At 45.4% G+C, this 25,162-nt stretch overlaps 2 protein-coding genes across 2 annotated transcripts in view; one reads left to right on the top strand and one right to left on the bottom strand.

Annotated features, from left to right (window-relative positions):
* The window catches only part of LOC104873423, a 17,435-nt gene extending 10,679 nt beyond the window's left edge, over window positions 1-6,756 (bottom strand). Inside the window, exons 1-2 of the mRNA XM_033767097.1 lie at window positions 6,545-6,756; window positions 207-353 (exon numbers count right to left, since the gene is read on the bottom strand). Of these exons, the coding sequence (XP_033622988.1) occupies window positions 207-353; window positions 6,545-6,756 (359 nt within the window). The remainder of the gene's footprint in view (window positions 1-206; window positions 354-6,544) is intronic.
* Window positions 6,757-24,777: 18,021 nt separating this feature from the next.
* Window positions 24,778-25,162, top strand: part of Ppp1r16b (protein phosphatase 1 regulatory subunit 16B) — a 67,267-nt gene continuing 66,882 nt past the window's right edge. Inside the window, exon 1 of the mRNA XM_010640087.2 lies at window positions 24,778-24,790. Coding sequence (XP_010638389.1) covers window positions 24,778-24,790 — 13 coding nt within the window. The remainder of the gene's footprint in view (window positions 24,791-25,162) is intronic.

Raw genomic sequence — 25,162 nt, 5'->3', positions numbered from 1 at the left:
GGAGAGGTGGAGCTGAGGGGTCTCCCCCAAGGTCACCCGGAGTGCCCAGATCGCCCCGGGTGGGAAGCAAAGCGGGGTGGGGGGGGCGCTCCCTATCCTCCCCTTTCCGGATGCAGACTCTTCCTCTGCTCTTCCCTCTCGGCCTGGCCTCCGGCTTCACTGGAGATGTTGATAATGCAGCTAGCAGCCGGGGAGGATGGTTGAACCTAAGCAAGCTGTGAATCTGGCGGTCCCGGGAGCACCGCGGCGCGCCACCGCCACGCGCCAGGCCTAGGACCCGGTGTTCCTTGGCACCGCGGTGTGGAGGGAGAGAGATGCGGCTGCATAAGCGCTTCTCAGAATCGAAAGCCGAGCTGCTTGTGAGCCCATGTGATTAGATTCCACATAATGGGCCCCTGTTCTTTCTGTCAGAGGCGCCCACCAGCTCCCCGCGGCCTGGAGCGCCAGGTGCCGCCTCTGAATCGCCCTCTGTGGAGGGCCCAGGAGGTACCAGGCTCCTTTCACGGAGCTCCAAGTGGAAGGGGCCTGCAGTTAGCGGCCTGGGCCCGCGAGGGTCCTCCCTGAGTGCCTCGTTGTTTCTTGCTGCTGGTGAAGCCCTGGGGAAACCCTCTTTCCAGGCTAGTAACAAAGCTTCTCCGCTGAGCCAGCGACTAGGTGTCTGCCCGCGGGCGCGGCGCTTGGCCTCCCGAGCCTCAGTTGTCTCTGAGATAGCGGGCACGGCAGGCTGTGAGGTGATAAGTGAGGGGCCTGGCAAAAGCCAGGGTGCCAGAAAGCATGGGAGGCAGAGCGGGGTGTGTCTCTTAGACAGGTGCAGGAATGGATCCCTGGTGGGTGGTTCTGCAGGGCTGGGGGAGTTTCCACATCTTCCCTCACTCTGTCACAAAACGCCAGCTTGCAGGAGGCGGTGAGGGGCAGTGAGTCCTTCCAGCTTGCTGCCTGCTCACGGGGCCTCCCCGCCTCACACACCTGTCACCCAGAGTCCATCTTCTCTGCCCCAGGCCCTAGGATACTGCAGGCAAGTTGTCAGCCAGGTCACGCAGACCTTCAAGTCAGTCTGTACTTTCCTGTCCACTGCTGACCCCCAACAGTGTCCACTGGCTTCCTGGCTCTTCCCGGCACATGGAAAGTTCTTTAGGAAGCCCACCTGATCCTTCCTCTCTGGTGGTCCCCTTCTGCTGTGACATTCGTTTGTGGCTTTAAGGGTTCAAGTGCCAGAGCCCATGCTTCCCTGGCCTGGATGTAAGTGGTAAGCGAGGCACATGCCTGGTCCTGCTCAGACTTTGTTCTCTCTGCTAATTGAGACACAGTGGAGGTTAAATTCTAATCTGGCTATTAAGTCTTTAGGAAAGCTGAAGGCAAGGAGGTAGTTTTTCCTAAGACTAGAACCTTTCTGCAGAGTTCACTTGACCCTTTGGAAACTCAGCCAAAGCAGGTCCAGAGTGAACACTGCCCAGCGGAGGCTGTGGCCAGCCTGCTTTTGGGCAGAGACCTGAATTCAAGTACTGGGCTTGAACTTTCACCTTTTCCCCTCTCCAAACCTAGCCCCACCGCCTGCCTGCCTCCAGGACACTTGTGGCATTTGCTGGACAGTGGGTCCCAACTGAGATCCTCTCAGCCAAGCCTGGGAGTTGACAAGCGTTGACAAACCTCAGAGTTGACAAGCCTGCCCCCCACAGAAAGCTGCAACTAGGAAAAGCAAGGGAACCGGGCAGGTCTAGGTGAAATTACAGCTCTAACCTGAAAGCTCTGGGACCCTATGTGACGCTCTTACCCTCTGGGGGCCCAGTTTTCCCATCTGTAAAATGGGAGACATGGTCATGCTGGCTTCATGGGGTTTTAAGGGTTGTGTGAGACCATAACTAAGAGAACATATTTAAGAACCTGGTGCAGGGGGGAACACAGGAAGTGGTTGTCACCATCTCTGTCATTTCCTCCTTTTGTCGGTCTCTTAAAGGTCCCACCTTCTCTGGTTCAGGGGGGTTGGACTGTGTCTCTTCTGCCTCCTGCTCTCAAGAAAGGGGATGCCTTTCTATGCCTCTTGGAGATGGGCTCTCTTCCCCCAGGAATCTGAGTCCAGCATGACCCTGTCCTCAGGGAGTCTGTGACGTCCACATAGCCTTTCTCAGCTGCCTGCCATTTTCCAAGATTCTTTGATTTCTTCAGTGTAGACCTTCTGTCCATTGCAGACTTTCTGTTGAGCAAGAGGTTTCCAGATGACTAAGGCAGCAGTAGGGGGAGAGGCAGGCCTGGAGACAGGGAGAACCTGTGGGATCAAAACTTCTATAGCAAGCAAGAGTGGGGAGTTAAAAGCATGGGAGCACAGGCTGAACCAGTGTGGATTGAAGCTGCCACCCCGTCTCTGGGTGATGATGAAAAGACTCCTTACCTCTCCTGCACACAGGCTACTTACCCAAGCTGGCGAGGTGAGGAGAAAAGAGACACTGTGGGTATAACCTGAGCTCAGGGCCTTCTAGACACGAATAAGTGCTTGCATATGTTAGTTACTATTATTATTGGTTTATTAGTGTCAATAACAGGTGAGCAGAGTTTGCTATGGGAGCACACTTGCTCTCTCCAGAGCACACTTCTCTCTTCCCAGGTGGTAGGTAATGGAGGGTCCAACAGCCCTGGAAGAGATAGATGCATATGCAAAGCACGCAGGCTTGGATGCCTGCAGTGTCTTTGGTGAGCCAGGGGAGGCGTCACAGCTGGAGCCAGTACACTGTGAGGGAGGTAGGAGCAAGGCTGGGGAGGGGACAGAGGCCATCCTGCCAGGGCCCTGAGAGAGCAGATGCTCACTGACCCAAAACAGACACCCTCTGGCCTCGTCTAGTGGTGGCTCTCTGAAGAGAGCTGTGGAGTTCAGGGTTGTTGTCCAAGAGGAAGGGCTGGCCTGTGCTCCGTTGCTCGTGTATTCCCCATTCCTCCCTCTTCACTCCACCTCCCTGAGATGTGTCTCCCACCTCTGCTTTTCTCTTCCTGGGACTCAGTTGTCACGTGAAGGAAGAAGATGTGGCAGAACAAGTGGATTGAACTGATTTTCTTGTTGGTCATGATATTATGTGTGCCACATGCCTCTTGGGACGCTGATCACTGCTCACAGCCTTTACTTCATTGTCATCGAGTCCTTGTAACAACCCGGTGAAGTAGATGCACTGATCTCCGTTGCACAGATCGGGAAACTGAGGCACAGAGGGGAGACAGTTTGCTAGCGGCCTTCTGTGCATATATGTGACTCCTGTCTGGGGAGTCTCCAAAGTTTCCATATCTGTCCTGCACCCTTCCTTCACGCTCTCTGTAAATAGCTAAAGCTGACTGCGAAATATCTGACTTCTCTCACTCTGGACCCTTGGGTGCTGGGTAGTAGGCACTTTGGAGATGGATCACAGTAGGGTATTCTCTGGGTACCTGTCCTGATTTGGGGGAAGTGCCTGTGTGGGAGGAGGTGTTCTACAAATCCAGATTGGCATTCCTCAGCCAACTGGTGTCCCATAAATGTGCCTTTGATGCAGGCAGTTTGTGGCCTGATTGATGTGGCAGGTGGCGGCCAGGCCCCATGGTGGCCCCAGGGAGGAATGAGTGTTTTAGGATGACTGCTCAGAACATCACATGATGACAGACCCTGTCACAGAAGATATCCAAACAGAGGCTCAGATTTCCTTTTTTGTGAGGGCATGGTTTAGGGCCAAGATTCAAATCCTGGCTCTGCTTTCCATGAGCTCTTGGGCCTTGGACAATGTTCTCGTTTTTTTGAGCTTCAATCTCTTCATCCGCAAACACAGGCATATTTATTATATAATACACACATGCATAATTCAGAGCTGTTGTAAGGATTTATAATCCTATATAAAATGCCTGGCTCCCAAATTGTAGATGATTGTAAATAAAGTCCACCAAATTTCCCTCCATGATACTTATAATAATTGTGATTATGTGGCTATGTTATATGGTGATCCATTAGTCTTTCAGTCTGCTCTACTAGACCAGTGTGGTACTCAACCCAAAGTCACAACCAGGTGGGAGGGCAGAGGGGGAGGGGAGTTACTGGCACCTAATACAAGAGACTTGGGATGCTGCTAAATATTCTATAGCGCACAGTGTAGTTCCCCACAATTCAAAGAATGATCTGATCTAAGTGTTAATTATGCCAAGGTTGAAAATGGCTACACTGGACTGCAGGTCCCATAAGGTCAGTGACTGTGTCTAATTCATTCAGCTCAGTGTCCCCAGTTGCCCAGTGCAATACCCAGCACCATTATACATTAAAGGAATGAATGAAGTCTTGGAAGGCCTATGTGTTCCGCAGTCCCAGGGGTTTGGCTTATGGGACATTTTGAATGGGCTGTAGAGATATAGATTTAGAGGCCTAAAGAAATCCAGAGCAAACCCTCTAATCTCCTTCCCGAGCAGGTGTGTGGGCCCCGTATTATCTGCATAGTTGCCGCCATCACCTCTGTGTTTTGCTGCAAAGATACAGGACTCACCTTGATCTGGTTGAGTGGGCTGGAGCAGGGGACCACAGGTGCTGACAAGAAATGCCCTGTCAGCCGGGCCCTTGGGATTTGCCAAGCTGGGGTGCAGCTGGGTCAGCTTCCTGTTTTTTCCCTTTCTGGTGGAATGAAGGAAACCCACTGAATGGCTATTTTTCCACTGACATTTACAGCAATGTGATAGGCCTTGGATTAATGAGGTCAAGCTACAGTGTGAAATCTGCCTGATAACTTGATACTGGGCCAACAGGAAGAGAGCGCTTGTTTTCTTGGGGCTTTTTGATGTGTCTGGATGGCTTTGGGCAGAGAAGCCGGGGGTTGTGACTCTGTTCAAAAGAAAGGAATGTTTTTACACCGTGGAATTATAGAGGCTAGAGTTCTTTCTTGTTTTAATTTATTGGGAAACTTATTTTAATGTGGGCTTTGAAATAAATAATTCATTACAGCAGTGGTGCACTCTGAGCCTCAGGCTGGTCACCCAGTGGGGAACCTGGGCTATGGAAAGACCACCCCATGTTTCCAGGTCTCTGTAGGAGTTGGAAGGGAAAGGTTGGCCCCAGAGGGCATTTGGGCAGGTTATATGGGCCTATCCCTTGGAATTTACACAAGTAGGGGGAAGGGCCCAGGGCTGTGACTCAAACCGCTACCTTGGTATTCCTGTTAGAAGGCAGAGTCTGATCTAGAAGGTCTGGGCCAAGGCTCCTGTGTTTCTAACAGGCCTCAGGGGTGCCATCCCACCGGTCTGTCAAGTGCACTCTGAGTAGCTCTTGTCAGGGGAACTCCAAGTCTACAGGCGAGGGTCCCTGCTGTGACCCTCAAGCACAGGAGCAAATTCAGCCTGCACAACAGTTTGCACAGCCATCTGCTCTGCCGGCTGGCCTGTGGAGAACGCAGATGTTTACTGTGCCCATTCCTGTGTGCCCAGGCCTGGGACCAGACACGAAAGACCGGATGCTTGGTCTCGGGGAGCAGCTCAGACAGCCAGAACTTGCGTGATGGGCTGTACTGTTTCCAAAAACAGGTGTCCAGGAACACAGTGTTCCTGGGTCATCTGGTCACCCGGGACTTCTTAAAAATTCAGATCCCTGGGCCTTAGTCAAGCCCACCTCTGTCAGAGTTAGCCAAGGTGGGGAATCTGTATTTTTAAAAAATGTGCCAAGTGGTTCTGCTTCATAGCCAGCATGGCGGGAGGGACGAGTGAGGAAGAACCAGCCTCACAGGTTGCTAAGCAGGACTCGGAGGGCTGGAAAACTGGATGCTGCGCTGTGGCGTCCAGCTGAGGGAGGGAAAACCCAGCCTGCATGCCACTTGCCAGCTCTGCTCCCTGCAGGGTTGCCTCTGCCTGGGGAAAGGACACCTTTTTCTTAAGATTAGTAACACTGTCTGTTTAACTCTTTTGACCCTCATTAGAACTCTAAGAATGTCATTATTACTACCCTGATTTCACTGCTCAGGAATTGAGTCACAGAGAGGTCCAGTGGCATTCCCAGGGTCACATAGTCACTAAATGGCAGTCAGAATTCGAACCCAGCACATCTGGCTTGGAAGCCCTTTGTTACTCTTGCCTCCTTTCTACAGGGAGTGCCTTTTCCTGGTCCTACCTTGGGGCAGTGGCCCAATAGTGACTGTGGCTGGCTTTGTAGTCAGACCGTTATTTCATTGCTACCTCCACCAAGACCTTACTGCATCTTAGGCTACTTGCTTTTAACTTCAACTGCTGAGCCTTAACTTCCCTATGTGTAGAATCAGAATAATGGTAGTATGAGATGGATATGGTGAAGCACAAAGTCTTTGTGTTGCAGGTAGGATGTACTTGCTACATATCAGCTGTTAGGATTGCATTATTATCTTTTTTGTTTGTTTGTTTTTGGTACCAGGAATCAAACTCAGCACCTTGCGCTTGTGAGGCAGGCGGTAGAACCACTGAGCTAAATCCCCGGCCCTTGCATTATTTTCTTTAAAATCATCTTCTGTAATGGCTTCACAACAGAGGGGATAGGTAAGCAGAGTACTGTGTCATGGTGTCTACCAGGTTATTTATGGCCATTGCTTACCTGGGCATCCCTAGCTTTTGCTTTTTGGCACTGGTTAAAAGCCCAGAGTCTGTGCCAGGGTACTGATTTCTCAGGCTGTCTTGATTCAACGTTGGGTCAAAAATGGATTTATCTCTGTCACACAGTTCTAAGCCAAAGGAACACACTCTGAAGCTTCCTTTCTTGGTGACTTTCTGAGCCTCACAGCTTCTTTCTGGAACTACATGCATCATCTCCTCGGCTCTCTTGTGAACTGGACAGAGAAGAAATGTTGCCTTCTAGACACTGCCTGAGGAGTGTCCCAAAGGAGCCAGGGAGGATTTTCACCAACATGTCATTCTTTTTTTTTCTCTGTCATCTAAAACCAAGCTTTTGCTTTCTTATTGCTGTGTTTTATGCTTTTTAATTATAAAAAGGACGCAAACATTGTAAAAATTCAAGCAGTACAGAAATCTGGAAAATGGAAAGTAAAATTTCCCTTCCTTCCCCAGTTACTGATCCTCTTTCCCCAGAAGAAATCCAGAAATGTTTCATGTATCTTTCCATAAATTTCAGATGAATATTTATTTGAATGCTTATCCGTTTTTTCCAACACATCTTTCTATACTATAGTCTTCTGCAATTTGCTTTTTAAACTAGTGTATCTGAGCACAAGTCAACACATGCATATACCTGGTTTTTAAAGTGTATATGAAACATAAATAGATTTTACTTTTGGACTTGGATTCCATGCTTAAGATATTTCATTATGTATATACAAATATCTCAAAATCTGAAAAAAATATTTTTTAGTTAGATTTTGTAGTAATTCAGGTCTTTCAACTGTGTTCATATAAAGAATGTTAACTATTCAGGAACTACACATTACCTGGCTTTATGCTTGGAATTAGAGGTATAAAATTAAATTAAAACAGACTATCCCTAATTGAATCCCATTTCAAGTTGGCAAACAGATGGCCAAATGAGAGCAAAACAGTGTAGTTCAAGTTGTACTAGAGAAATGCATAAGCTAAGATAACTTTTGTTTAATAAAGTCTGTCTCAATGAACACAAATGAATTTGTAAAATACAGCATGCACTGTGTCCTGGAATGAGGTAGGAGAGACACACTTGAAATTCTTAAAATAAAATTACTTGCTAGGCACCATGGGATACGATTGAGATCCTAGCTACTCTGGAAGCTGAGGCAGGAGGATGGTAAGTTTGAGGACGGCTGGGGCAACTTAGCAAGATTGTTTTAAAAATTTGTAAAATAAAAAAATAAAAAGGGCTGGGGAATGTAGTTCAGTGATTGTGTGTCCCTGGGTTCAATCCTAGTACAGAGGGAGAGAGGAAGGCTTGATGAGGTGTGCAAAAGTCATAATGGGAGCATTAGAAGAGGTGGGAAGTCAGTAGGGGGCAAAACATTTTAAACTAATCTCTTTGGTAATTTGCATGTTTACCAGTGGGGTTTGTTTGAAGGATCCCATGCAGACACCTGGCTGAGTTTGCACTTTGCACTTCTGATCACTCACACTGAGGCAGAGCTATTTGTTGGTCCAGAAAGAGAGGGAGCAGCCAGACATGGCTGTAATCTCAGCACTTTGGGAGGCTGAGGCAGGAGGGTAGCTAATTTGAGACCACCCTGGGTAACTTAGCAATTTAGCAAGTCCATCTCAAAGTAAAAAAATGAAGAAAGGACTGGGAATGTAGTTCGGTGCTGTTCAGTACTGTAGAAAGAAATAAAAGGCGGGAGGAGCAGAGAGCAGAAGGCTGTCTTTAAAAATCCACATCTTGGAGCTCATGGAGATTACATGTAGGTGGTACAAACAGGCTGTTTACCCCTGGGGTTACTAGGAGATATGTCTGTAGTAGAGTGGATGAAGAATGGATGTTCAGTGAATGAGTGTGCATCAAAGATCTGTGTCTTGTACAGGGATCTCCTGCTCAAAAAGAATAGGTCCATTTCACAGATAGGTCTGATCATAAGATCTACTCATTTAGGAGGAGCCAAAGCTTAGCTATACATTTTCTTTAGACCTACCTATCTTGAACATCTCTTCATTTACCTGGGACACCGTAAGAGGAAACAAGGCAAAGAGCAGTTGAGAATTCTGTGAAAAGGGCTGTGGACTGAATCTAACCATTATTTTATATGAAATACTCTAAGCAGGGATAGACAGAGCTAGTTCCAAAGCATGCAGGATGGAGAAGAAAAGACAAAGCCAGTGGCAACCCTAGTCCATCTTCTCGTGGAAGGAAAGGTGGGGACCTGGTCACTCTCTCTCTCCAGCAGCCAGGTCTGTTTTGTCTGGGTTAATGCCGTAGTTCTTGTTCCAAGCCAGAGGGCTCCTTTCTTTTTTTTCTTTTTTTTTTTGAGACAGAGTCTCACTGTGTAGTTGAGACTGACCTGGCACTCACTATGTAGCCCATGCTGGTCTCGAACTCCCAGCAATCCTCCTGTCTCAGTCTCCTGAGTGCTGGGATTACAGGCCTGCGCCACCACGCCCGGCTAAGAGGACTACTTTCTTATGACAACTGACAGGATGATATCGATGAATTTTCAGGCTCTGGATCTCCAATTCTCCTGTTACCCTTTCCCATTTATTGAATACCTACGATGTTTTGGGTATCTCTATGATGAAATATGAAGGTAAGTAATGTATGAATTCTGTATTTATAAGTTATCCTTTGCCTTCCAAGAACATCCGGTGACATGGAGGAGCCAGAAGATCTAAAACCAGCAGTTGCTCAACAGAGTGTTGAGCATTGTGCTAGAGATGTGGTCTCTATCTAGCCTGAGAACTAGAGAGGGGAAAGAAATCCATTTGCCACAGAGCAGATAAGGAACAATTCAGAGGGAATATAAAGAACAGAGAGACAATATTGTCTAAATGAGTCAAGGCAAGGCAAGTGTCGTGCAGCGCTCAAGATAGATAGTTATCATTATAACACTAGAGTTACAGTAGCTCTCAAAGAACAAAGAGGAATTTGCCAGGCAGAAAGAAAGAATAGTATTGCCACCCCTGGAAGAGCACATTAGGAGGTGAGTGTGCTATAGTGAGGACTGCACAGGCTTTGCTTTGCAGCAGATGAGTCTGGATTCAGATCCCAGACCTGCCACTTACTAGTTGTGACTCTGAGCTTGTTAGGGTGAGTTCCCCTTTCTAGTCTGTTTAGTGGGGATAATGGTACCTGTTTTCAAGACTCATTGTGGGGAGATTAAAGCCAATTTATGAATAGTACTTGGCACATAGTAGGCCCTCAACAAATGGTGACGACCACTGTGCAGTGTGAATCGATCAGACATGCTTGGTATTGCCAGAAAATGACTTGGAGGTGGGACCGGCCAGAGATAAAGCTAAAGGGTCAAGACTGGATACAGATCGTCTAGACCAGCAATGGCAAACCTTTTAGAGCTTTCAGTGATACACACAGCCCACGGTGGTGTGTGTGCCATAGGTTTGCCAGTGCGGGTCTAGATTGTTGGACTGAGGGCTTGAGGCTTGACTCAGCTGGGCACGACCACATGCTTCTCTACAGAATGAAAGCTACCAGTGGCAGGTTGGAAGGTAAGAGATGGAGGCAAGGAAACTACTTTGGGAACCGCAGCATCCCACTTCCTTGTCTTGGCAATGCAAAGCTCACGTTAGGATAATTAAGGCTTTGTTAAGTCCTGCAGCTAAGTGCTTACAGGAGAGGCAGTTTAGGGCAGTGGTTAAGAGCATGGGCGTCAATGTCAAAGCCAATCTGGATTTGAATCCTAGCTCTCTTGCTTACTAACTGTATTCCTTGGGCAATTACTTAACCCAACTGAGCTTTAGTTTACCCTTCTATAAAGTAGGAGTTAATAATGCCTTTTTCATGGGCTTATGGTGAGGATTAAATGAAACAGTGTAGATCAAGCACTTAGCTCAGCTCCAGGAATGCAGTTAATGTTCAATAAAAGCTGGTAATTATAATGGAGAAGTATATTACTTATTTGAACATGGAACGCTGTTTCCACCCAAGGCCCATTCACATCTTCTCGCACTACCAGTGTTCTCCAGAAGAGCTCCTGCTTTAGACTTTCCAGAGAAGCAGCAGCATTTTCTGGTCCAAGAAATAGTAAGGAGGCTTGCCAAGTTCTGACACGGTGGTTTTTGGATGCACATTAGACCCACTCAGGGAGCTTTTAAAAATGTCAGTTCCTGGCTGTACCCCAGACCAACTAAGCCAGAATTTGCCAAGGTGGGACCCTCTGACCACAATATTTTAAAAAAATTATAATGATTTATTATGGGAAAATCAAAATATATACAAATCGCAAGTGGATACATTTTTCCATTTCCCATTCAAAAAGCAGAATGTTACCAGTACCCCAGAAGCCCCCTTCCATCCTTTTCTGGCTCATCCCCTGACCTTGAAACCACCATCCTAAGTGACAACAATATAGATTTCTTTTTTCCTGTTGTTGCATTTTACATAAATGGAATTATATGGTATGAAGTTTTTGTTTGTTTGAAAAATCGTGGCTGGCGTTTTCGAGAGTCATCCACATTGTAATTGTACATTGTTCATTCTCATTGCTGTAAAGCGTTCCACTGTGGGACTAGCACTTCCCTCCCCAAGTGCTGTTGATGGGTTTGTTGGATTGTTTGTACTTTGGGTCTTTTTTTACAAATAGTGCTTAACTTCCTGGCAAATGCCTTTTAGTGAATGATATAGAAATTTCAGGGCATGTATATGTTCAGTTTTATGAAATACTGTCAAGCAGTTTTTTGAAAAATGGTTTTACTGATTTATATTCCTAATCCATGTATAAGAATTCTTGCCAAACACTTGATATTTCCTATCTTTCTAAAAAGGTTTGGCCAATCTGGTAAATAGGTAGTGGTCTTCCTCTGTGATCTTAATATAGATTCCTAGAATCTCCAGGTGATTCTAATGTAGAGCCAAGCTTGAGAACCTTTTTTCTAACATATTTTGGAAAGTGTTAGTGGATCCAGTCATGGCGGTGCACATTTGTAAACCCCACTGCTCCAGAGGCTGAGGTAGAAGGATTTCAAGTTCCAGGCTAGCCTGGGTTATACAGTGAGACCTTGTCTCAAACAACAACAACAAAAGTGCCGGTGAAACTGAAGAAAGATAGTACAGTGTCTGAAGCCAGAGTTTCTATGGACCTGATGTGGCTGCTCCAGGGAAGGATGTTTTGCTGAGGAGAGAGAATATTCAGCTGTTCAAACATGAAATGTGCCCCTCATTCCTGCGTGCTTTATATGGGGTAAATGACTCCATCAGGAGCGACGCAAACGCTGACTTGAAGTACCATGAGGCTCTGGAGTGAGGCCATGCAGGGACTGAATCTCTTTTGCTACTTTAATTTCTAATTTATTTTTTCTTTTGTTTTATTTTTTTAAGACAAGGTCTTGCTATGACCTTGAATTTGCAGCAGCCCTCCTGCCTCAGTTGCCTGAGTGCTGAGATTACAGGCATGCACTACCATGCCCAGTGGCTCTTTTTCTAATTTAAGAAGTGAAAGAGATGGAAAGACATCAGAAGTAACTAGTAGTCCATATATAGATATTGTCAGAAAATATTTGGTCTTCAGGACCAGACTTAAAGATTTCCATGGCGTATTTTTGCTCCTAAAAGCTTGTTCAGAGCCAGCACTTGGGAAATGCTTTAAAATGGTCACTGAAATAAATATTAGAACTGTATAGCTGTCCTTAGTGAGAAGCACAATTCAGCCAGGTGTTGTGGTGCATTTCTGTAATCCCAGCACTTGGGAGGCTTAGTAGGAGGATTAAGGCAGCCTGAACTACACAGCAAGACCCTGTCTCAAAAGAAAAAATTAAACAGAAGCACAATTCACATGGGTGCAGGTGTTAGTGAGGATTTAGCCGAATTGATTAATAATTTTGATTCTTTTTTGTCTTTTCATGTTCTAACTGAGATTTCCTAGTTTTTGATTTGTTATAAAGCATAATTTTCTTAACATCTGTGAACAAAGCTATGATCGCTGCTTTAAAATGAACTCTTAGTTCCAACATCTTGTTCATCTGGAGATCAGTCTGCATTGTTTTGCCTTTTCTCTTGAGTCTGGGTCACATTTTTCTGTTTGTTCTTAAAAAATTCTGCAGTAATTTTAGATTACACCTAATGTGAATGAGTCTTGAAGAGATGCTGGATTCTGATATGTTTCTTAGAAATGAAGGAATTTAAAAAATAATCTGGCAATTACCTTGACCAAATTCAAACTCCAGACTTAGTTTTCCTCCAGTGGGCAACATCTGACATTCTCTTTTTCAGTACTGGGTATTGAATTCAGAACTTGCACTTGCCAGGCAGGCACGGCACCACTGAGCTACATCCCTAGCCCTATCTGGCATTCTTTTAGCCTTACCTGGAGCCTGCCAGGTACATAAACCATTCAGGGGGGTTTAGGCACAGTTTACTCCGGCTTTTCTGAGATATCTCTCTTCACTTTGCAGTCGTGGTTACCCAAATTCTGTCTTCTTGTTGCTTACATGGTAAAAGAGAAATTTTCTTTTTTTTCCCATTAAGTTTATTGGTACATTTAAAGCAAACAATGCAGTTACATTTATCATTGGTATAATTTTGACCTTTACATGATATATCTTGGTTAAAAGAGAAATTTTCTATCCAAGACTTAACCACTGAGTATAGCTTTCATTGAGGCTTTTGCACAGGTAAAAAGCTACACAAGTCACCCAGTGCTATTTCTTTCAAATCTTGACTTCCTTCCTATTTCTGCCTGCTTGTGGTTGAGAAGTCTAATGGCTTCCAATAAGTATTTTTTGAGGAGTGGGTGTATCTAGAGTTTCTAACAGTGTGTGAAGGAAAGTTGAGGAAATAAGAGCTTCTCTGCTTTACTAGAAGCACAAACTCTCTGATCAATAATTTTGTTCATCCAAAATTAATTTTGTTCATCCAAAAAGGAGGGTGGTTCAGAGCCACCCTCCTTTACTGCCCTGTGTATATTAGGTGACAGTGAGTACTGATTTTGACTGCATAAATGGGGCTTTAAAATGGAAGTGAATTCACAAGACAATTGCCACAAGAAAACCCCGAAACTAATTTTTCATCAATGACATAATGTACGGTTTAGCGAGAAGCACGATGCAGCCAGGTGTTGTGGTGCATTTCTGTAATCCCAGCACTTGGGGAAATAATTTAGTTTGCTAGTGAAAATAATTCAGAGGACTGGTGTAATATTGGAGCGTAGAGGGAAGCGGCTAACAAAGCGAACCTGAGATTTTAACAGGAAGAGATAAATTCAGTAGTAATAGTAGCACCACTTCCGTGGTATGGGGCTTACAGCTTGTGGAGTCCTGACTGTGCTCAAAGGAGTAAAGCTAGTGAGAAGGGAAGTGAGGCGTGCTTGGCTTTCTGCCCCATGAGGAGGGAATCAAAGTGAAGGAGCCTTGGCTGGAGATCAAACAGGAGGGACAGACATACAGTTAATGACAGTCTGCGGCAGCGCCTCTCTGCACGGTGACCTGGAGGGTCACAGATCCAGTACTGAGAGACTTCAGAACCTGTGTGTCAGAGGAAAACTCCATTTTCCAAAATGCCGAACATCTTCAAACTGATTTGAAGATGGTTATTCTACAAATGGTTGTATTTGCTGGAGAAGAGAAGAGACAGGGCTGTTAACCATTGTGAATCTGGTTTGGGAGCTGTTCGGTGGAGTGAAAAATGAAAAAGTGCTCATCAAAAAGAGAACACTGGTCATGGGGAGCTGGGTCCACAGGGAGACACACTGTTGTGAAATTTACAAGGAGATACATCTATTTCCTGCCTAAACCTCCAAAAGCTAGAATGGTTTCAGCAGTAAGGAGAGTTGTGGCTTTAATCTTTTATTACTCTGTGTAGGTCTCCTTTATTTTCCTTCTAGGATTCTTTTCTAACAGTCAGGCTTCTGTGGCCTGTCTACCCTGTCTGACTTTTAGAAACTTTTATTTCCAAGCAGGAACGATGCTAAATATACCTAGTGAGTGGCACAGGCTCTGACCCATCAAATAGATGTCAGACCAACCAAAAGTGATGCCAACTCAAAACAGCTAGAACACCAGTCCCACTTACAAGGGCCTTAACCTCTCTGAGTCTCAGTTTTTTCCTCTGTGAAATGGGGACGCTACTTACATTTTCAGAGTTGGTTCAGTAATTCTAAGAGATATTACATACACAACAAAGTTGAACAGGTGGAAGGGTGCTGGGTTTGAAGCTGCCGTTATTACTTGGCATTCTTTATCTCTGGGTTCATTTCATGTACATAGTTTATAGCTTCCGAAATACTGAGCTTTAGTGTCATTAAGTTTATGTTTCACTCTGTATTGATTTCAGAAAATAATTTTTTCTATTACAAATTGGTCTGGCTGGTTTCTTAATCAAAATTTCCTCGTATCTCTCTGATTAATGTTGTAGATTTAAAAAAATATATAGTATTAACTGAATCAACAGGTTAACAGTTAATTTAAATTAGCAACTTTAAAAAGTCTTGCATTTCACATGGAAAATCTTTTAAGACACATGGTTTTCTTTAGAGTTTTCTCTACTCCCTTCTGATGTTGTGTGTAGACACTCTGGCGTTAGATCTGGGTTTGAATCATAGATTTGCCAATTTCTGGCTACATAGTTGCTTGGAATTGGTTATCTGCCTTGCCCTTCCCCTTCCACTTCTTATTCTTTCTTCCTCCAGGTAGTGCTTTCTCCTTTAAGCTTAACTTTTATCATCCTTGCTTCCTTGACATTAATCTCTAAACTTTAGTGAACAACCTGTATGGAAAGCTTTTTAAAATTTCCATCCTAGCCACTTCTTAACTGGCTAAGTGCCACTGGCTGAAGGGAGGAGATGGCTTATTATAGGGATATATTTGAATTTTGTGAGGTGGAGAGAGAAGCCTTATTAGTGATCAGACCAGAGTCTCCTTCTTTTAGGTTGGTAATGACATGGATCCCGAGACGATGGACTGAACAGGACAGTGATTTCTGGGTATATATGGAGAAGGGTGTCACTGGTGGCAGGACCTTTGCCCTCTCCCACTTCGGGAATTAACTCTATCCAGTTCCCAATAGCGTGCCACCTCCCTGTGCTCCAAGGACAGCACTGGGAGGGGTGGTGATCAACTATAAGGGCTGCCATCTGTTGCTTGACTCGGCTGCACATATTGCTTCCTAGAATCTAGACCAGCACCTTAGCAAGATGGAGTAAAGCTCTTTATTCTACCTGCTGGCACAAGTTAACCCGAGATGTTTTTTATTCTTGTCTACCATTGAGGCAACAGATTTTATGTTGTCATTTGGATGATATCATGGGATTTGAGGGGCCTTCCACTCAATTTGCTAACATTCCAGACCTTTGTGTTTAAGACTAGAGAATTTTAATCCATGGAGTAAGGGTAGATATTGAAATCCGAGTTGAGGCAAACATGACATTGACAAGAATTGCATGCTTACCATGTACATAGCCACTTCCCACTTCCTGAGCCACAGCAGACATTGCTAATCAGTCACAGCACTCATTCCTCCTGATATTACACATGGCTTCCTAACCTTTCCTCACAGTACTCATGGTAGCCACCACCACCAGCCTAAGCGTTGGCCCCATAGAGAAAAGCTTGGTCAAGGATGTTATGTGTGTGGGGGGAGTACCAGATCTAGCCAATGTGAATGAGCGTATCCCTGTTTAACGACCATGTAACCCAGGAAGGTGTCCTGTGGCCACAGGTGGCCTCCTTTGGAAAATGATCCCTTTGACTGCAAAGGGAATTTTTATCTCTGTTCTAAGGGAGGGATTGGACCACGCTTCCCCAAGCTTGAGGAACAGAATTTGTAACTTGATTCCCATTTCCCTGTGCTTAGCCATTACATAAGCTTCTTTGGAAGCCTGGCTGTTCAGTTTAGCACTGTGACTGTGATTGGCACAGTCACATGGGATATTTGTAGACATCATGTCAGCTCTGTGTGTACCCCCATCCTTAGCACCTTTGTTCTTGTCTCCTGGCTTTCCCCACACTGGTGTTTTTACCCACAAATGTGCTGACCTCTCTGGGCTCAGGATCAGGGGGAGCAGCTCAGCCAGGAAGACATGTGTTCGTGGGGTTTCCTGCCTGTTTGAGCTGTCGCCACTTTTAAAGTTTTCTTAGAACTGAGTCTGAGAAAGCTGTTTCACCTTTATAGGCAGAACCAATCTAAGGCATTAATCAGATCTACTTGGGATGGTCCTTATAGGCGGTCTTATAGCCTGGCAAATGCCAGATTGTAGATCTGCACCAAAGAGTACCTACTCCTGACAGGATGATCTTTCTGCCAGGCCAGGATTTGCCACTCAGCATGGATCTTCTCTCTTAGCCTTCATGAGTGACCATGGAATTCCTGGGGGAAACCCTAGTAGCCTGCCCCGAGTGGGCTTGGTTTAATTGTTGACATTAGACCATTTCTCCTCACGGCACACTGATCTTGCTCTTTCACATTGTCTGTGCATGATTCTAACTCTGCCCTCTAGAGGCTTGGAGCAAAGCTGGCCCCTTTCCTCAGAGATTTTGGGAGGGATATGTCTTTTGCTGTCATTATGGCCTGATCATTTCAAACAGAGGTCATTGTTATCCCAGTGCTGGACACAGTTCTTTTCCTGAGAGACCTCAAGGTACAATAGCTGTTTGATCACTCTTTGTTTCTGTTGAACTCAGGGTTTTTGAATCCTGCTTCCCCTCTCCTGTCCGTAAACATTACATCCTGTAAATAGGCTTCAGGGCACAGTGCAAGTCAGGGCCAAAACCAGAGCCACAATTCAGAGGTACAGCTGGGAGAAGTGGAATTAAGGAACAGATGTGAGAACCTGGGCCCCACAACAGACTTAATATCAGGATTCCTGTGTCCAGAGTCTAGAAGGTTATCCTACCGGGAGTAGGACAGTTGTTTCTCAAGTCCCATGAGAGCAGGGCAGGGGAGGGCAGAGGGGGATTTCTAACTCAGATATTTGGAGCACCAAGAGACCTAGAAATCTCTGCTCATGAGTAAAGCATCATTATGCTGGAAAAAAAATGATGCTGTTATTCAAAAAGATGTGTGTTGTGGGAGGGTGGGGGTGTGCATCCTTCAGGAGAAAAAGTAGGTCCCAAGTGAGATCTGAGGAGGAGGAGAGCCAGGGCTGTTTGTTTTGTTTTCGTTTCTCCCTCGTGCTCAACGGTACTGGATACATGAGGAGAAAAGCGCTCAGGGCCTCCCTCTAGCCGGCTGCCAAGATTGTGTAGCAAAGAATAGCTGAAAAACCAGGAGGAAAAAAAAATCTTAACATTTTCTTCTAATGGTGTGAACTTTGAAATGCTTTCTGACTCATGTTTTAAAGTCTTCAATTTGAATTCACCTTCCCTCGCGTTGTTTTTCTCAAAGCAGTAGGCTTGAATCCAGAGATGTGTCAACCAGCCGCTCCCCTGGAATTAAGGAGGCCCAGAGTCTGGGCCCTCTACTCTTATCCCTGTGGGCAGGGCTACCGTGGGAACCTGACTTTGACCTTCCCATCTTTCCTCAAGCTTGCCTTCCACTTGGGCCTGAAGCAACCACAGAAGGGGAAGTGGAGGCTGTCAGTAATCTATCCCAGCCAGAGGCTGCCATCTTGCTGCAGGCTACAGTTCCTCCAGAGGTCCCTGTTGCTACTACACCCCTACACACATCATTGATGTCTGTTTTGGTAAATACAATTCAACTGACTTAAATAATAAAGGGGATTGATTGGTGTGGAAAGCTGATATCCTAAGGTGCCCTGGTTAAAGGACCCTGCCTCTCTCCTGGCTGACAAAAGTATTGGCTTCATCCAAAGACTGGCTTCCAGCAGCAATTGGGCTTCCTGCTTGCAGCTCAGATAGAGTGAGAAGAGCCCTTCTGATTAGGCCAACCCAACCCCTGCCTACCCTCAAACCAATCACTGTGGCTGGGCTCAGAGCATTCCTAACAAGCCCTGGCCAATCAGGTCTCCTGTAGTGCTGTCCCACCCACCCTTGGTTCTACCAAGCCCTGACAGTTGCTTGCCCTTCTCATTAATGGTCAGCCTCCTTGAGCTGAGCTTCTGCTCCCCTAGACATACAGTGACTGTTTCTCCCTTTGCGGGCATCAAAGGTTGGAGGCTGAGGCAAGAGAAGTCAAGTTCAGGCTGTTAGAAAACAAGGCTGGATTGAGGCTCTGAGGAAGAGGTGAGAAACCTCAGTGGCCTGCTCCTGCTTCTCCTAGGGTCAAGTGCCTTGGCCTCAAACTGCCTGTTGGCCACAACCAAGCTATTTTGGTTCATTGCCCAGTGTTGGAAAATTAAGTACCCCACCCTGTTTCCCTGACCTCTCCTTTTTCATATCTCATACACTTCCTGGATGACCCCACCCAACCTTGCTCTGAGACCCCTCCCACACCCATCTCGCCAGCAGGGTCATAGCACTATTTTCTCATGGTCCCACTTGTCCACTCTCCACAGGGTAGTCTTTCTGGATGTTCCTACAGCACGTTATACCTAACAGGTCTTCCTGCTGCTGGTTTTCCTCCAAGTTGGGCCTTCCATGGGGAGGCCCTTTAAGTGTTGATGATACCATTGTTCTCTCGGGGCCTGGCAGGTTGGGTTGTGTTCTCATCACCATCTAGGGCTTTCTCTGGAAGTGTGACAGGTGTGCCCAGGTCTCATGAGGAAGTCAGTTAGTGGCCCATTGGAGCCATGGATTCTGTGGGCTTCCAGAGCCCTAAGGCCAATGCCCTGTCTCAGGGCCGCCCAGTGCTTTTAGCAGCACCAGGCGTTTCTTTAATTAGATCAAGCAGGGTTTTCTCAGACGGGGGCAGGAGGAGGTGTGTGGGTCTATTGGGGGAAACTAGGTCACCTGAAAACTGGCAGTCAAGAGGGAGCTGTCCTGGAGACTTAGCTCCAGGGAATCCAGAAGGGCCAGATGGGAGGGGCTGGCATGGAGAGCAAAGGCAGAGAAAGTATGCCCTGGCCCCTTTTACTGTCCCTGGGGAGACACTGTCCTCACCTTCCTCCAGGGGGCTGGGCAACTGCCCTTAATTCCTTTGCCCAGATCAGGGATGGCATTGAAGTGAGTGCCTCTGTCTGCCTGGGGCCATGAAGGGAGCACTGTCCCGGGAGTCAGGCCCACAGAGTTAGTTGCTGCTCATTGTCTGTATCCTTGGAGCATGTCACCCATTTCCTTGTGCCCCTTTTTTGTCATCTGTCATCTATACTGGGACCATGTCTGCCTCTTATGCTGTTGTATCCCCACCCTTAGCAAAGTCCTTGAATATAGTAGATGCCTGATACATATTTTTCAATGAAAGACTGAGTTCATATGAAAGCTTCTAGGGTGGGGTGTATAGCTTAGTGGTAGAGCACTTGCCAAGCAAGTGCAAGGCCCTGGGTTCAATCCTCAGTACTGCAAACAAACAAAACTGTGTGGGTGCTTTTCTTGTGCTTCTCTTACAAGACTGTTGTCATGAGAATCAGCTTTGAGGCAGGTTTCCAAATGTCAGTCACTTCTATATTTTTTTGCCAACACTAAATGCCATCATTACTTTTCTTTACTACTGACTTGCTAGTTTTAGGCTGAAATAGATTTATTTTAAAAAGAAATTTTATATCACTACTATAAATAACAGTAACTGTGAAAACAAACCCATAGAAAACAAAACAACTTTATTCCATTTTATCCCTGATTCTATTGCTGGCTCAAGGCTAGGAGCCTGAGGCTTTCTCTTCCTTTACAAGGGAAATTGGCATGGTTATAAAAATGTTAAGGACCTATTAGCCCCAAACTGACACTTTCCTCTGCAGAAAATCCAACCATTAGGAAGTGGAAAGAGTACACAGTGCTCTCTATGCAGGTCCATCTTATGTTAAGCTTGGTCCTGTTCTTTGATAGTTCCCTTGTGTAGGTTCTCTTTCCATGCTTAGGGAAGTAATTGGCCAAGATGATGGCAGGGAAAGGCCTTTGAAAGGGGTAGAGTACTTTAACAGTGTAGACGATTGGTATGATTTTTTTTTTTTTTTTTGTTCTGGGGATTGAACTCAGGACCTTGCATTTGCGAGGCAGGCAGTGGAACCACTGAGCTAAATCCCTGGCCTGGTATGATTATTCTTATCTTTACTCTCAGGATGTTTTGGGGACCTCCTACCTACTAGATGATGAGAAATAAGAATGAAGAAGTGAATAACTGTATAGACTCTTAAACTTGAAAGAAATCTTAGAGAATGCTCAGGCCAGTCTGACACCAGACCAGTGGAAACTGCTTTTTAGTGAGTGGAAAATCTGCTACTTCCTGTGACAACCACCAAACCATGAGCACCTTTGTTGAATTGCTTCTTGGATGGCTCTGGAGGCCATTTGTCAAAACTGCTTCCTTGTACCTTGGTCAGGTGTACATTGGAGAGACTCACAGACCATCTTGCTTTTCTTGTTTAGAGTTCTGGATATTGGAAGACTAATGAGCTATTCTGCCTAAGATAAGGCTTGCAAACTCAAATGACTGTGGGTTCCAGCAAGTAATATCAAGAGGTCAAGTGGGGGAGTGCTGGGGAGCAGTGGGAACTGTTGTAAATTAGAGGGCATGTGCTTTATCTAACGGTCCCTTTTCTTCACCTGCTGGTGGTTGCCATGTGAGCCCAGCATGGCCAGATATTGAATTGTTCTAAGAAATTCTGGTGTTGAAAATAAAATGTCTAAGCTTTAAATGTTAGCAATGAATTAAAATATTGCAAAATATGGTCTGAACTAAAACCAAACAAAACAACAAAATGAGGCAGACCATAGGGGATTTTCTGGTTAAGTCTGGGTTCTAGCCATACTCCTTGCTGCCTCCAAACTTCTCTGACCCCTGTGGTGTGGGTGACCCTCTCTGCAGGATGTGAAGTGTGTTGGTTTCCACAACTCCTTCCATTGTGATCAGACCCTCTGCATGTCTTTTTTTTCTTTTAGGTACTGGGGATTGAATTCAGGTCCTTGTGCTCGCAAGGCAGGCAGCAGCCAAACCATTGAGCTAAATTCCTGTCCCCTTCTGCATGTCTTTTTTTTTTCAGCTTTAATTGAGTTTATTGGTACATTTTAGGGATACAGTACAGTTACATTCATTGTTGGGATCTTGTACCTCTACCTTCTGCATGTCTTTTTTTTTTCAGCTTTAATTGAGTTTATTGGTACATTTTAGGGATACAGTACAGTTACATTCATTGTTGGGATCTTGTACCTCTACCTTCTGCATGTCTTTGAACACTGCCAGAGTCCCTCTCAGCTCCTCTGCTCCTCTCACCTAGTGAACTCCTACTGATGTTTTGAGATTCATATCCATGTCCCATACTCTGGAGAGCCTCCCTGATAACCCTGGGAAGAAGACAGATGTTTCCATTTTCTAACTGTGATAATGAGTAAATTACCAAATCTTTCTGTGCCTCAGGTTTGTTTGTTTGTTTTAAAATCTGGAAAATGACAATAGTTCCTGCTTGTTGGGAGGATGAAATGAATTTATAGATAGGTGACAGACAAGGACCTCTTAGAAGGCAGAGCTGGTCCCCATATATCTCCAAATTGGGGATGGTCACAGGGCAGGTATTCATGAACATTGGCTCCCATCAGCAAGTGGGGCAAAATAAAGAAGTGGTCTTCCAACTCTAGTGGTCGCCCATCACAATGCTGCCACGTGGTCGTGAATTCATCTCTTTTGAACTCCTAAAAATCAGCCAAAATATCTATCCAGATGACTAAAATAGAAAGTAGTCATGGTACCAAATCCTGGCAGGGAAACTAGATCACTTGTACATTGCTGGAAGGAATAAAACTGGTCCCACCCTGCTGGAGAACAGTTTGGCAGTTTCTTTTAAAACTAAAGGTGCAGTTATCAGATGAGCCAACAAATGTCCTTTTGAGCATTTGCCCCTGAGGAAAGAAAACATATTCACATAAAATCCTCAAACTGGATGCAACCCAGACGTTAGTGAGCAGGTGAATGGTTAAACAAATCACGGTACATCCATGAGGTGGAGTGCTACTCATCAATATTGGGAAATGAAGTGTTGGTACACTGACAGTTTGAGGGATCTCACAGGAATGATGCTGAGTACAAAATGCCAATCCCCAAGAGCTACCTACTCTCAGATTCTGTTTACATACTGCCTTTTTAAAATGACAAAATTCTAGTCGGGGGATACATTAGTGATTGCTTAGGGCAGGAACAGGAGCGGATTGCGGGGAGAGCTTAGGGAAGGATGTAGATATGGTTATAAAAAAACACATGGATCCCTTTGGTGATGGAACTTTCTGTCTTGACTGTGGTGGTGGATACACTGATAAAATTTCATAAAACGAAGCGCACATTCATTAAGGAACCTGTGACACCTGGGAAATCTGACTGGGATGGGTGAATAAGATAAAATGAGTGGATTGTATACGTATCACGTTCCCAGCAGTCGTAGTTTTTGAGAATGTCACCAGTGAGGCAAGCTGAGTAAAGTGTACTGGGTGGGACCTTTCTGTGTTATTTGTTACAATTGTATGTGAATCTATAGTGATCTCAAAGTAAAAAGTTTTCTTAATTAGAAAAGGATTGCAAGGTATTCAAAACAAAAATAAAAATGAAAGCAAACAAAAGCGGCCAAAGGCAGTCAGCTAGTTTCCTGTTGAGCCTTGCCTTTGGCTTATGTATGAGGTCAGACATGCTCAGAGCCCTGGGGCCTGTGACAACTGCCAAACCAACCCCCTCCCATTTTGCAGGTTTGCCCTCTCATAGCAGGGCTGGGAGAGACTTGAAGACCATTCTCATCCATCCTGATGATGTGTGTGGGATTTGTGTGTCTTCGTATGCAGGCTGAAGCCAAACCCTGGTCATCAGCCTCCTTAAGCCTCCTTAAGAAGTGTGGGGGCAACAGAGAACTCAGGAAATATTGGCTTCGGGGAGCCCAGGGCAATTTGCACCCTTTTAAAGAAAGCAGGCATTTCCAGTTGTCCTCTGCCTGTGCCCATCTTTCCCTGTCTCCCTACAACTAGCAGCTAGTGCTGAATTTACCTCTCCTTGCCCTTCTTCCCCTAAGCTTCTTTCTCTTTGCTATTAGGTGTGCAATTTTCTGACCAGCTCATTTTATTCCTTGATCACCTTGTAAATTCTAGGAGGCAATAGAACATTTTTTGGGGGGGTACCGGGGATTGAACTCGGGACCTTGTGCTTGCAAGGCAGGCAGCTGAGCCACTGAGCTAAATCCCTGGCCCTGAAATAGAACATTTTGAAGGTGGGAAAACAGGCTTGTAGAGGTTCAATAGATTGTCCTCAGACCCCTTTCTTTTGCATCTATGCTGGCATGAAAATCAATTGGTGTAAGGCTATGAAATTCTGCTGACCTCGTGTTGTTTGAGACTCATGAGGAAGAGGCATGCTTCTCTTTCTTTTTTCTTTTTCTTTTTTCCAAAGAAGGAAAGTTCAGCTAAGATTGTCTAGACTCCAGTAATTTTGGAGTCATTAAACTTTTATCTTTTTAAACTGAGGATCCCAGTGAGCTTTTGTAAATTTTTACCCATCAATATTTAACTGAGATTTTTAAAAATGGCATTAATTTCTTTAAAAATAATAAAGCTGTGAGAGCAATAAGTGACACCGATGGAAAGAATATCCATTTCAAAAACAACAACAAAAATGAGTGAGGGAAGTGCCAGTGTTTTACATTTTGCAAATCTCTTTATTTAATAATACCTCCATTTTCATATCTCTGTCTCCTCTTAATCTGTTGCAATGTCGCATGTCATGTAGCTTTGGGAACCACTATATACTTGTAAGAAAATGAGAATGGAAAGGTTTAATAATGTCTTAGTCAACCTATGCAAGTAGTTTTGACCTTCCAACTTCTTGAAAGGGTCTCAGGGATTCCCTACAGGGTTCCTAGATTATACTTTGAGAACCCTTACAGTAGTATATCCTCCGGTTTCTTTCTGAGCCCAACTCTTCTGTCTCCCTAACAAATTGCATCCCATAATGAGCAGAACAAAACAGGCTTATGCAGAAGTGTCAGATATTCATATCTCTGAGGATTTGGCTTCTCTTTGGATGCCCGCATGGTCGTCAGATTTTTGGGGTTCTGCATCCCCACCTTTCAAGTCCCCATGTAGTCCTTTAGCTCCAGTGCCTAAACCCTCATAGAACCGTGTAAGCAAGCTGGACGGACATGGCTCCTACTATGTGCTTGTGGGGGAAAGGCAGGTAAACACGGCTGTCTCAGAGCTTTCTGGAACAGCAGAAAGGGTTTCTACCCCTGCTATGTATCCAGTATGGCGGCCACTGGTAACGTGTGACTACTGTGTACTTGAAATTTGGCTAGTGCAATTGAGGAAGGGAGTCATGTTATTTTATGTTAATTAGTTTAAATCCAGAAAGCTTCAGGTGGCCACCCAGTGTCATCACACCACAAAGCCAGACCTTGCTGGTACTTGCAGGCTCTTGTCCCAGAAATAATGGAAGGAAACCCTCCAAAGGGTTTTGAATGTGGGGTGATGGGATGACACCGTCCGATCAGTATTTTCGAGCCTGACTAGCATGTTACTCTATTTCTCTTCCCATGCCACAGGCCCCACCATGAGGCCCCAGCCCCTTGGGAGCCCACGCACCCCCCTGGCCCCGGCTGCACCGTGCTAGCCCCGCCAGGGCGTGGGGACG

Source organism: Fukomys damarensis, unplaced genomic scaffold, assembly GCF_012274545.1.
Source record: "Fukomys damarensis isolate Sample0158 unplaced genomic scaffold, DMR_v1.0_HiC HiC_scaffold_22, whole genome shotgun sequence".
Taxonomy (NCBI): domain Eukaryota; kingdom Metazoa; phylum Chordata; class Mammalia; order Rodentia; family Bathyergidae; genus Fukomys; species Fukomys damarensis.
Note: the sequence above shows the minus strand (reverse complement) of the source record. Positions and strands in the feature narration are given on the sequence as shown.